This window comes from Antennarius striatus, chromosome 20, assembly GCF_040054535.1.
Source record: "Antennarius striatus isolate MH-2024 chromosome 20, ASM4005453v1, whole genome shotgun sequence".
In the NCBI taxonomy this organism is placed as follows: Eukaryota; Metazoa; Chordata; class Actinopteri; order Lophiiformes; family Antennariidae; genus Antennarius; species Antennarius striatus.
This window is the reverse complement of record NC_090795.1, coordinates 12,164,255-12,177,725: the sequence shown is the minus strand read 5'-3', so window position 1 is coordinate 12,177,725 and position 13,471 is coordinate 12,164,255. Positions and strand designations below refer to the sequence as shown.

At 40.4% G+C, this 13,471-nt stretch overlaps 1 protein-coding gene across 13 annotated transcripts in view; it reads right to left on the bottom strand.

Moving 5' to 3' along the window:
* ntng1a (netrin g1a) overlaps positions 1-13,471 on the bottom strand; it is a 100,544-nt gene that overhangs the window by 16,576 nt on the left and 70,497 nt on the right. For all 13 annotated transcript variants that reach the window (XM_068304422.1, XM_068304419.1, XM_068304424.1 and 10 more), the window contains exons 4-5: positions 12,283-12,455; positions 1,101-1,127 (exon numbers count right to left, since the gene is read on the bottom strand). In XM_068304422.1, coding sequence (XP_068160523.1) covers positions 1,101-1,127; positions 12,283-12,455 — 200 coding nt within the window. The remainder of the gene's footprint in view (positions 1-1,100; positions 1,128-12,282; positions 12,456-13,471) is intronic.

Genomic DNA, 13,471 nt, shown 5'->3' with positions numbered 1-13,471 from the left:
GTAGCTGCTCCGATTTTATGCTAAATTAAGATAAACCAAGCTTCATATGTCATTGTTAAGACTTTCAAAGATCGATCTTGCTTTCTAACATGACAAAACTGTAAAAGCAGACATTAGAAAGTCAAAATATTCCTTTCAACCAGTTGGTAAGTAGTTGTAAATAACCTCTATGTAGCAATCTGCTTTCTTGGTCAAAGTTGGGTAAATAAATTGATAATGACTAATACTTTTTTTTAGGCATCAAAATATAAAACAGCATCATTGCAGCCAATGATATCTTACTACTCTGGGCCAGTTGTCAGACATTACAAAAAGATGCTAGACTCCCAGTGTATACTAACATGTTAGCATAGAGCACCTAATCAAAAAATGCAGCTCGTGATTGCACAATTTTAATTTCTGTTGTGTTCTTCATTGTTTTTGAATTTGATCATTTGGTTTGTTGAAACTATGCATGCTAACCTACCTGCTTCCAGAATAACACAGGAAGGTCAATTTGATAATCAATGGTGCCCCAGGAATAGAAGTAAGAGCAGAGCAATGAAAAAAAAAAGATTCAGAACTAAGGCAGGCTGTGAATGCACTTTGACTTGTTCAATACAGTCTTACGGTTCTTGCATCAAACAGCCTTCCAGGCAGCGGTAACTTGAGACATGGCACCTCTCTTCCTCCCTCTCCTGAGGGGCTACTGGTTGACGAAGATAATACCAGCTGAGGTGCTTGCGGCTTATATTAAAATGACCTCCTGTGACTTCATACTGCCAGAGAGGTCTTGGTGCTTTAATAAAGTCTAGATGCCATTTATTTATAATGCATGGGACAGAGAGAGAGAGAGTGTGAGATATACAGAGAGGAAACAAATGAAATTCCCTATGCAGAGCCCAGGCACCTGTCATTTGGTACAGCTGATAGAGTAATAGTTAATGTGTCTGCCCCCCCCCCAATGATTTGTGGACAGTGGTTGAGTGATCCTTCATGGGACGTGTGGGATCAGAAATGAACACTTGGCACCAAGTTTGGGGTTTTATGGTGAAGGGTGACAGGATAGGCAAAGCAGTGCATCAAACATTTAGATAGTTATTTTGTAAAGGTTTACTTACTAACAGGACCAATGTTATTAGGAATACCTGCAACAGGGGGAGAAGAAAACAACTTGAAATGAAACAGAAAATTTCAAGTCACAGCATTTCATGTTGGAGGTGACAAGAGTAATTGTAGTTGATTGAGTTCACACCCAAGCAATCTTGACTCAGCTTGATGGGACGTACACACATGACACATAACCAGAGGGCTTGGCATTTACACCAATACATTGTCTTATTAATTTTAGCCTCACATTTCTCTGATTTCTTAGATGCCTACATTCATTTTACTTTGTCGTCTCCTTTTGTTGCTAGTGGTAGAAAAGGTCATTTTTGCCCTCCACAAAAAATGTTTAAAAATCACCGAGAACACTTTCAGCTGACATGACAGTTAGACACTCGTCTATTTTTTTAAAAATTATTTTAAGTTTAAGAAGTTGTAGATCATTCTCTGCACGTCAGTCTTTCAAATGTGTTTGCCAAAGACATGACAGAATTCTCATATGTGCGCACACACACGCACACAAGCACACACACACACATGCACACGCACACGCACACACACACACACACACACGCTATATCAAAGGACACCATAGATAGCAAACTCTGCCTCTGACATCAGAGGACATGTCTTATCATGCTGCCTGCCTGTCCATCCCTCCATCATGCAATTCCTTGTGCCAGACATCCACTGAGCAGATAATTCATTCGTCTCATTCCCATGGTGTCCAGATCTTTGCCACACCAGGATATTGTCAGTCTGAGGACATGGAGACGTTCATAGAATCGCAGAGAAAATCAATTTGACATCCCAGTGAATCACACACTTTCTGTTCTTAATTATTATTTTGACTGCCAAATGCATTCAAATCTATTTGGTCATAAAGACAATATTAAAAAAAAAAAAAAATCTTCAAAGGCAAACAAGCACACTAGCTGTGTGGGGTTTTTTTTTTTTTTTGGTGATCATTTCTATTGTAATTTGCTTTCAGGACAACGCTTTTTCTAATCTGCCATTCCAACAGAGGCCCACCCCCTTCCTCTCTACCCCCTGACCTCAATAAAGCAGTCTGCCTGCAAAATCGAAAAAGAAACCCTTGCCGTGGGGAGAGCATGCATGCTGGCCAATAGACGAAATGAGCCCACATACACAAGCGAAGAAGAAGTAAAACAAAAACCCTGCTTTCTTCCTCACTCGCTCAAATCTTTTCTGTTAGGCTCACCTACGGTGAACGAAGCTGGGGAGGCAAGGAAGCATCTGTGCAGGATTTTCGGTGGGGACCTTTCATCTAATGGAGCCGTCACGAAATATCTCAGAGTACTCTGGGGAGACATGAGGATTTCCTGACTGTGTGCGTGTGTTTGTGTACCTGGACTTTGATCAAACTCCTGTCATTCAATCACTCTCCCTCTGATCTTTGCCTAGAAGCTATATTTAGGAGCCAAATCTGTGACCTGTCTGTGAAGTGTAGGAGGGTTTGCTGGCATATAGAAGCAGATGGTAATGGATGTCAAACCTCGAGAGGCTGGGCAGATGCTAACGGGGAGACAGAAGAACAAGTGCAAGGGCAATCAGAATCACAATTCACAAAGGACAGTTTGATTTAGCAGCACCAGTTGAGTGTCACATTGCAATATGTGCTTGTGTGTGTAATGTCTGGTGTAATTCGGAAGCTAAATTTCTGATGGTGTGTCTATTAAAAGATTGTGAGGGTTAATACCTGTGTATTAGCTGGAATATACTGTTGTTGCCTGGAGTCAAACATTTTACCTTAACCTCCACTAGGGCCACCATGTATACACCAGGATGTGTTGATTGGCTGATGAGTAAGGAGTAAAGAAACACTAATGGATAGATTTCAATGAAAATGCAGGAGAGACCTGAGCTTTTGTCAGTAAAAAAAATAAATAAAAAAAATCCATTAGTTAGTCCATTAGTTAGGATTTTTTACGTCTTGTTTTCAATGAATTCAGAAGCAGGGTGGTGCATGGGTCAGCCAGCGAGACAGATGTGTCCGATTATTTTCCGTTTTATTTTGTAGGTCTCTTTGCTCTGCAGGTTTTCTAGTGTTATTTAACAGTGTTCATGCAACAATAAACAGAGGAATACAATCTGATCAAACTATCACCGTTTTTATTCACGTTACTAATGGTAATTAAGAAATAAACAAGCTTTTGAGTAGCTAAATGTGAAAAGTAATTCAGCAAAGGTAACCACTGCATGTAAATACTCACGATTTCTACAGTAAAGTTACATGTATTCCATAAAAAGACACAAAGTATTAATAGATGGTGAGATCAAAAACTGACTACGGGTGAAAAGCAGAATACGTACAGTCCGGATGGAGCCACATGAAGGGTAAACAACCACACACACACACACACACACACACACACACACACACACACACACCCACACACACACACACACACACACACACACACACACACACACACACACACACACACACACACACACAACTAAACTACATGTATTTAGAGGTGTGAGGAAGCCGAAGAACCTGGAGAGAACCCACGCAGACATGAGGCAACAGCGCTGCCTACTGCCCTGCCTTCATAGATTATTATTGTATTAATAGAAAGTCAAACAACAACAAACACTATTTTACAAGAAAGGTGATTTATGTTATGATTTTTAACAAGACATTGCCCATGAAACATTATTTGGTTTATGATCTGTTTATCTACTTCTCTTTTTACAACATATTTATGTTTCCATAATTTAATAAGCTTCAAAGTAAAAAAAAAAATTTTTTTTGACAAACTGTTCCTGCTTCCAGTTTGAGGCCAAACAACTTTTTCTTTCAGTACGGGACTTGGAACACTCTTGCCTCCTGCTGTAATTATTTTCTGCCTTACGAACAACCTGTGGGGTTGGAGCAGATGTCGAGGATCCCATGTCAGGTCAATCAATTAATTTAGAATCACCATCATTTCCAATCCCCTTAACCTGGCTAGCCCTGCCATCACAGAGCACGGCTGCAATCTAATTTTGGCCTGTCGCACCGGAAGAGCATTAGGGGCTGCTTATGTTGACGGCGCGCTCCATTGATTTTTATGAGCTGTGCAGGGATCATGGTTTGTGAGCCGCTGGGTGAGGAACATGATCTTGGAGGTGTGTGCGAGCTACTGAACATGATCTGAAGGACAGCACGTGTGAACGGACACACACACACGCACGCACGCACGCACAGACACACACACACACACACACACACACACACACTCACACACACAGAATACACGTACAAACGTGGAAATTAAAATACATTAAAAAAAAATGGGGCATCAACTGCTTTATAATGACGCTCATTTCACAGAGCTGTGTGGCGACAAATCCCAGTGCTTCTGGGATTGGAACTATTGGTTTGGTTCCAGTTATGTTGTCATCCATCCAAGACTGTCACTGCAACCTTGCTAATGGATTATCAGATAACAACACAGTGTTTTCACATTGCTGGCTTTGAATCTTTGGCAAACATACTCAAAAAGGACATGAAACTGGCCTTATGGTTTCAAGAATTTGCTGCCGAGAGCACATTCCGTTTTTAGTGTGGAGGTAGGCCTGTGTGTGTTTGTGTGTAGGACTGTGGGTGTCATTACATTGTTTCTGTCAGTATCCATTTCGCTTCGACCTTCAGTGTGTCTCACCTGTTTACTTTGGCGCTACCTGGACTGCTAAGGAAAGGGGCTTATCTGCTGGATTTCCACTGCAGGCAAAGTTGGTAATTACTTTCCCCGGCTGCCACCATTCTATAGCAATCCATCATTATCTGGAGCTCTTTGCCTGTATAGAATCCAGTGACGGTGACAGGCATTGCTAACTGGTTAGCAGTAGAAACGCTGCCAAAAACACAAGTACAGAGCATGGAGTCTTGATTGAATTTCTCAGGAGCAAAATTACAGCCTGCCTTGCTGTAGTGCTGGGCTCGCTTGCTACCTCGCTCACAATGTGTAGATCTGAATTGAAGGTGGCAAGTCTTAAAGTGCCCACGAGCCAGGTTGGAAGAAGAGCAGTTTAAGATTTCAGGGTAGGGATGATGGCAGCAGCAATGTGGGAAGCAGTTAAAAAAAATCTTGAGATGGAAGAAACAAATATTTGAAAGAAAGATTACCGTCACAGCTGCACTGAGCCGGGATGTGGAAGAGTAAACAAGCTTGGTCTCTGGGGTGGTTGGGGGAGTTGTGAGGGAAGGAGACAGCGAGATGCAAGCATGAAACAAAACCAAGAAATGCAGCAAAAAGAGGTAGAGGTGGAAGAAGACGGAGGGAAAAAAGGGTGCAGGGGAAGAACAGCAGGCAATGGAGAAACAGGAGAGTGAGGCTGAAAGGGAAATTCAAATGGCTGTAAAGGAGGAATGAAAGCATAAATGAGTGGGTGACGGGTGGTGGTGGGGGATGGGGGTGGCGCGGGGATTTGAAACCATGTGTGCACAGAATAAACACTCAGCCCTAATCAGATACACATTACACAGAGCAGTCCATCACACGTCCCTCACTGCATTCACATTTAAATGACACCCACAACAAATACGTTCTTCCTTGTCAAATGATGCGGATTAAACCATTTAATGCCTACAATACATGTTCAAACAACACATCTTTATGGTTTACTACACATTTGTAAATTATAGAACTTTCAGCAAAATCAGAATAACTTTCATTACTATGAGCCCCACGATGAGCTGGCATCTCATTGTGGGGTGTACCCCACCTCCGCTAGGCAGATAAGCAGTGGTAGATGATAAAATTTAGATCATATCATCTGCAAGAAGATGAATGGATGGATGGTATCATTATAGAAAAACATAAATGTGACACAAAACCTGGGTAAAAACCTCTTGTGTTTATTTTACAATAGTATTATGGGTTCTTGTGGGATTTACTGTTGCCATTGATACAGCATATCTAAAGGAGCTTACTCCTCCTGCACAAGAAGATTAATCAAAAATATAAATGTGTTTGTTTGTTTGTGTGTGTGTGCGTGTGTGTGTGTGTGTGTGTGTAGTTACTTTCTATGATCAGCACCTCCCAGTTGGGTTGGAGGACTAATAATAACTGTGTAGCATCTGGTGGCTCTGCATTAACATACATTCATTAGAGAGCAGCCGGATATTTGTATGTCATATAAAATATCAGTTGCTGTGACCGTCACTTCCAGATATGAAATGGTTCTTTTCATCTTCATGTGGGACCATGAAGCAGGATTTTCACTCACGGTGGAGGGATAATGGAGAACCTCTTTTCAGGCGGGGTACGATCATTACAGCAAAATCCACTGCATGTCCACGCCTTTTACTGCTTTGATCAAAGGAGATCCATATCCTTAAGCTGCTTCAGCTAAATCTGAACAAGTGTCTCTTAATCTTGCCATGAGAGCAAAATCTATTCATTTGCTCAAGCCACACGCAGAACAGAAGAGAACCAGATGCGTAAACACATTTAAACTAGAGTAAAATAACAATTCACTCAGGGGAGCAGACCTGGGGCGTATCGTTTCTCATCGCCGTCATCATCAATTAGAACATAGATGAAAAACTATTTACGCTATGCACATATTATAAGTGTAATGCTTTTAGTTTTAAAGGGACGCCCCTTTTTTAAAACTTTATATGTGGGTGCACATGCGTGTATATGTATGAACAGAGCAGTGATGATCGCTGACTATCGCTCACAATGTCAACCAACAGAAAAAAAAGAAGTTGGTTGAATGCTGCATATTTAACAAGATATGGCCACTAAATGTTTTTTATAGAGGTCAAAGGTAAAGCTATGTGCTTAATTTGTCATCCATGGTTTGAATTATAATTTGAATTTTACCAAATGTATTGGTCATAGAAGAGCAACAATTTTTTCTGATCAACAACAGTCAAGGAAGTTGGATGCTTTGCTTGCTTAGCTGCATAATCAACGAGGACATCTTATTAGACTTCACACATTCAGAGAAGCGAGTGTCAAGTCAAGTGTCTTGACATACTTTATTCCACAAAATCACCAGAAACAGAAAACCTCTATTTTACAGTTGGAGTAAATTAATATTGAGCAGAATTAAGTTCAACTCAGTGTTTTAATTTTTCATATGGCCCTGTAAAAGAAATTATTGTCTGACCCTGCAGTAGAGGTTCATTTATGTATGATCTATGGCAACAGGGGAACTCATTGGCACTGGTAAATTAAAGTTTCACACATCAATAAACTCTTAAAAGCCATGAAAAAAAGAAAGAGTAACTATTTAGTTAGTAAACTGCATGGAGAGTTAACTTTAAATTGGTGATTATTGGTGACATTTGACTGATACAAATTTAAACTGTGTCCAAGTTCCAATCCAATCCAATCCTTCCTGAATTTCCCTTGGGATCATTAAAGTATCTATCTATCTATCTATCTATCTATCTATCTATCTATCTATCTATCTATCTATCTATCTATCTATCTATCTATCTATCTATCTATCTATCTATCTATCTATCTATCTATCTATCTATCTATCTATCTATCTATCTATCTATCTATCTATCTATCTATCTATCTATCTATCTATCTATCTATCTATCTATCTATCAATCAATGCTTAAAAAACTGGTCTTAAATTTTTTTCTCTTGCATGTATCTCAGATTAACTTTGCTGTCTTGAACTTTGCTGTCTTAAGGGAAATTAACAGAAACAAATCATCCAACGTGTGAAGATCATATGGATCGAAAGATACCACATGGAACTGGACAATTTTTTTGATTATTAATCCTGCCACATACAGAGCTGTATCTTGCATTTATTAGGAGTTTTTCATTTAGCATTTGGAGCATTATGAACATAATAAATACAGACATACCTCGAAATACAAGCTGCTCGACATCTCAGTTGCCTGAGATACGAGCCGTAACTGTCAATATTTTGTTCGAAATACGCGCAAAGTCCGAGATACGAGCCCTGCTTCCGGACACCACCGCTAGTTGGCGGACGGATGCAGGAGCAGATGAGACCAGATCTCATTCTTTTCCATTTTTTTTTTTTTCATAATTTAGAGATTTTGGGGGCTTTTTCACAAGGCTAAAACAGATTAAAGTGATTAAATTATTTTAAATGGGGAAATGTTTGACTTACAAGATGTTTTACTGAGAAGCTCAGTCATGGATTGGATTAAACCTTGATCTGTAGGTACTATGGTATGAAAATATGTATTTAACAAACAAATTCCTACTTTTAAAATGTTTTGTGGTTTAATGGGGTGTCCACTCTAAGGGTCACTGGTTTTTTTTATTGTTTGTACTTCACATAAATTGTGATTTAAAAAAATATATTTTCAAAGAAATTTTATAAACTCACGTCTTATTCCATTTTTTTCCATAGAATGATGCACATAAAGGATGTACCCACCAAAAAAGAAAAAAAAAACCTTTCAATTCCATTTCAGTGCATTTTATAGATTTAAAATGTTTTCTAAGTAGACAGTGAGGATACGTTTTTGCTATTTGAAATCAACTTTTCAGAGTCCCTCCACAACTGCCCTCCTCCTCCACCAGCCCTTCATCTCCCTCACTATCCTCAGCCCTACAGTGAAATGAACTGCCATGGTTAATTCTCCAACTGATCCCTCTCCTTCTGTCTCCACAGAGGGAGGAAGCGAGAATGAGTGAGGCTGAGAGACAGTTGAGGGGGGAGGAGGTTTGGATAGATGGAGTGAGAGAGCGAGAGACAGACACAGCCACCCCAGAAAGCTGAGTTATCTGTGACAGAGAGCGATGCCCACTTCCCCTCCCTCTATCTCTGCCATCCTTTTCTTTCATCATCACTTTTTAAATCCTGATCTTTTCCTCGTGCCATTGTAAGAAGAAATATCAGCATCCGTTCCCACCCCAATGCCGCACCCGACTTTGGATGATGATTCATCTATCCGGTTATCGCATCGGATGACTTGATGGGCATAGTAAAAAGAAATTAAATCTTAATTAAATTTTCATCTTTGACAAATTTGTCTCCAAAGAGCTGCCATATGCTCGTAGGGAAAGAGGGAGGGAAAGACACTTTAGGTATTGAAAACAGCAAAAGGTGCATTTTTTTCTAACAGCTTTGTGCATTTTCCTTCTAATCAGGAGGGGTAAGTTAGCATTCCTATAGATTTTTCAGAGCATTATTACATTATGGATTTTCCCCTTTCAAGACATAGTACAGTATAATAATGCACTTTATACTAACACTGTTTTTCATCATATGGAAGGCAAAGGAAGTCTAGTCTGTGTGTCATTTCCCATTGGTTATGAATGTGTGTGTGTGTGTGTGTGTGTGTGTGTGTGTGTGTGTGTGTGTGTGTGTGTGTGTGTGTGTGTGTGTGTGTGTGTGTGTGTGTGTGTGTGTGTGTGTGTGTGTGTGTGTGTGTGTGTGTGTGTGTGTGTGTTTCTGAAGGATTTGAGGAGGGTGCACGGAGGTCGGAACGAGCCACCCTGGATGAGTGTGTGTAAGTCACCTTTTTTAATAATGTGCTGTCAATCTGAGATTGGGAGGGAGAGTAAATCATCAGACAGAGCCCGAGAGTCCTCGTGTGCCGGAGAGAGAGGCACAACCCACAGTGGATGCAATAAAGCTACAAGACAGGATAAAACTAGGGATTTCAAATTAATGGCGGCACACTCAAAATTATAGTGCTGCTTCTCATCTCTCTGCTCTTTTGGCTGATGTATGGCAGATAAACCAGGCTGCTACCTATCCTGTGTTCATACGAACAGGAAACTGTTCCTTGTGTTAAATATGAAATTCATCTACTCGCTGGTCCATCATCTATTATTTAACCCATTAATTTATTTCCTGCAGTGCATCTGTCCTCTGGCGTCCACTTAAAGTCATTGAAAAGTTTACACACGAGGCATTGAACCTGGATCATAGCTCAAAGCTCAACCACTAAACCAACACACACAGAAAGAACTTTGTGACACTGTGTGGCAGCTGTTACTTTTGTTTGCTGGCGATGAAAATAAATATAAAACAGCAAGAGTTTATTGTATAACAGTGCACAGCTTGCCAAAAAATTTCCGTGCCTCCTCGTGGTCAAGGCAAGTTTCAACATTTGGTTTTTTGGAGGAACATTTTCATACTGCTTGTCACAAATTTTGCTGTGTGGTTTTCTTGTTTCCAGATTCAGGAAAGACTTCTAACTGCATAAAGTTGTCCTAAATGTTGCTAATTTCTTGTATTTTACCTGAAAAGCATTCCCCCTTTCAGATCTTGCATGACGCCCACTGTCTTACTGTTTATCAGGTTTAGAGAAAAGCAACTGAAACATCATCACATGAAGAAAAGTCACAACTGTGCAAAAGAAACAGGAGCTGGCCCACTTTCTTGAACACAAGCACTGATATAATTTGTTCCATCTCGCATTAGCATAGCAGCTGCAGCTGGAGAACATGATTTACTACCTCTAATACATTTATTGTGTCGGTGTAAAGCAGAGCTTATGTCCTTACATAAACAGACGTAGAATATTACACATAAAAGATGATGGTAGCTGCTCTGAAAGCATGGATTGCGGATGGAGCCCTGACAACTAGCCAGTGTAGCTACACAGTACATGTGCAGGTATTCCTTTTTGTTAAGAATGACATTTGGGAAGTTGATACAATGATAAATGTAGAATCCAAATATTGTGCATCCATTCATAAACAAGAAAAAAAAAGTGAATACTTTGCAGTGGTTATTGAACCTGTAACCTTCTTGCCTCACAGCAAGAAGGTAGCAGGTTCGATTCCACCTGGGACTTTTTTGAGTTTGTATGTTCTCCCTGTGTCTGCTTGGGTTCTCTCCAAGTTGTCAGACTTCCACCACCAAAAACGTGCAAATTAAGGTGAACTGTTTGCTTTTAAATTGCCCATAAATGTGAGTGTGTGCATAAATTGGTGTCTGTCTTCTGTGTGGCCCAGTGATGAAGTGGCATGTTATCCATGGTGCACCCAATCTCTTGCCCCTCATTAGCTGGCACAGGCTCCAACAATCCCCCCACCCATATTACAAATAAGCAGCTAGTGAATCTTCAAGATTAAAGAATGAAACAGTATATTCTTTTTTTTAAGAATAATGAACAAGAAATAACCAAAAACAACATATACAGTGTGACACATTGAGTGTGATCAATGTTGACATTTTTCTCAGCCATAATCACTGCTTTGCGTCTAAAAAAAAATAAAAATCTCTGAGATTTCTGTTTTCTCTGGCAGCGTTCACAAAAGCAGTACTTATTTCAAAATCTACAAGTCATTCTCAGTTGAAAATGAAGTGAAACCCTGACCCTGCATGTCTTGTTCATACAGAGAAGAGAGACAGCACATGGTCAAAGCTCTGACCTGATGTTGTGGGTGTTCTGTTAAAGATATGGAAGATGGTAACAAACAGTGAAGTCAGGTGCAGGTGCATCTACTCCTGTAACTGCTACTTCCACTTGTTCTGACATGGGGTCAGGTAGGCAGGTTCTGTTCCCTGCAGATAAGCCTCCGGCACCTACTCTTTGTGTTTTATATCAGTGCTGCCATTAAAGTCAAAGTGTGCTTGCTGGTTTTCTATCTTTGTGCACCAGTTTAATGTATTCACTGGCAGAGAATGTGGTTTCACTCTGGTTTACCTAACCTGCTAAGATGCCAGCTTCTTACTAACACCATGAACACAGCATTTGTCAAGATCATGGAAAAACACCAATTTTATCCCATACAGAGACAGAGCAGACTGTAGAATTGTCTGATGTACTTTATTTTGTTAAGTTACATTCAGGTTTTTGGTCAAAGCAAATAGACAAGAGTTGGTCAGACTGTCTTTCATGCTCTTCCTTTTATCTCATTTAATACACCTTTAATTGCTTCGTTTTACTTTGAAACTTCCCAATCTCACTATTTACACGCTGACTGTCAGAAGTAGATGACACACACGATTCTTATAATTGGGATTCCGCTTTCATCATTTGCCTGCATAGATGCCTTTGTTGTTTTGAATCAAACTTTGATAGGAAGTCCTTATTAATTTGGCAGCCTTTACAAATATCTTTCCACACTATGTACCCAAACTTTTAATTACTAAATATGTCTATCCTGAATATGTGTTTGTGTGTGTGTGTGTGTGTGTGTGTGTGTGAGTGTGTGTGTGTGTGTGTGTGTGTGTGTGTGTGTGTGTGTGTGTGTGTGTGTGTGCGCGTGTACTCACAGATATTAGCCGTGCCCTTGGGGATGGGCAGGTAGGAGCCAGCACTCCATGCTCGCCCCTGGTAATTTCTCTTACAACGGCCACAGTCTGGCCCAGTGGTGTTGTGCTCACACTCGCAGCTCAACTTCTCTTTGTCATACACACAGCTGTTGGCGTGGAGGTTGCACTTGCACCTATCAAAGAAAAACAACCACATCAATATAAGAGAATTTTCCAGCGCTGAATGCGAACGACTTTTATTTTGTTGGACAATACGAGTGAAGGGCAGCATGTCCTTGACTAGTTGGAACACAGTCAGAATGGCTAAAACAGCTGCTTCTTCAACTTCAAGAGGAGCTAGTTCAAAGGAGGCAGGAGATTGCATGAACAAATCTGGCATCATTATATCCTCCCTTTTCTTTCTCCTCCCTCCCCCACTGCTCAGGAAGAAAGCTCAGTTTTAATTGTCCCACTAGAGGCGTAATTGTGTTAAGGTCACAGTCGACGGACGAGGGAAGATCAGCAGGGAGAGAAGGACAAAGAGGTGTGAAGGGAAGCTGAGGAAAACAAGTCGAGGTAAACTGTGGAACAAGCATTGGGAGGATGAAGGAATGGAGGTTTGTGGCTCCACGAGGTGATGAACGGCTCAGAGGTAGCCAGAGGGCGACATGGAGCAAAGGCACGGCTACGTTCGCTATGACAAATTAATATAAGATGAGATCTCAGAAGCATATTTCGGTTAGGAAAAAGGGAGTCCCTTAAGGTGCACTAAATCCTCTCTCACATCCTGTTCACCAGAAGCTTCATTTAACAATAAACTCAGCAAAATCATTTTCTGCTGTGACTAGATGAGCATTGAGGGGATATCTACCTGTTAAATTAATTTATGATCCTCATGCAGCACAAAGTACTCAGAGGGATACAGAGAACTTTGGATCGCTAGAACGCGTTTTTGAATAACTCACAGAGAACAACATGACTGAGCGACTGAATTGTGACAAAGCATTTATCAAATCACAAAGAAAACTACCGCACTTTTCACTATTCCTGGATCTTGTTTTTACAAAGTTTCCCACTTCTATTTGTGTTTAAGTTCTACATGATGATTTTGTCATTTTACTGAAGCCCTTAACTTTTTACTTTAAATACAAAGGATGTTGCATTCTGATGAGACACACCATCATTTGTACCACCAATGAAAACACATCTG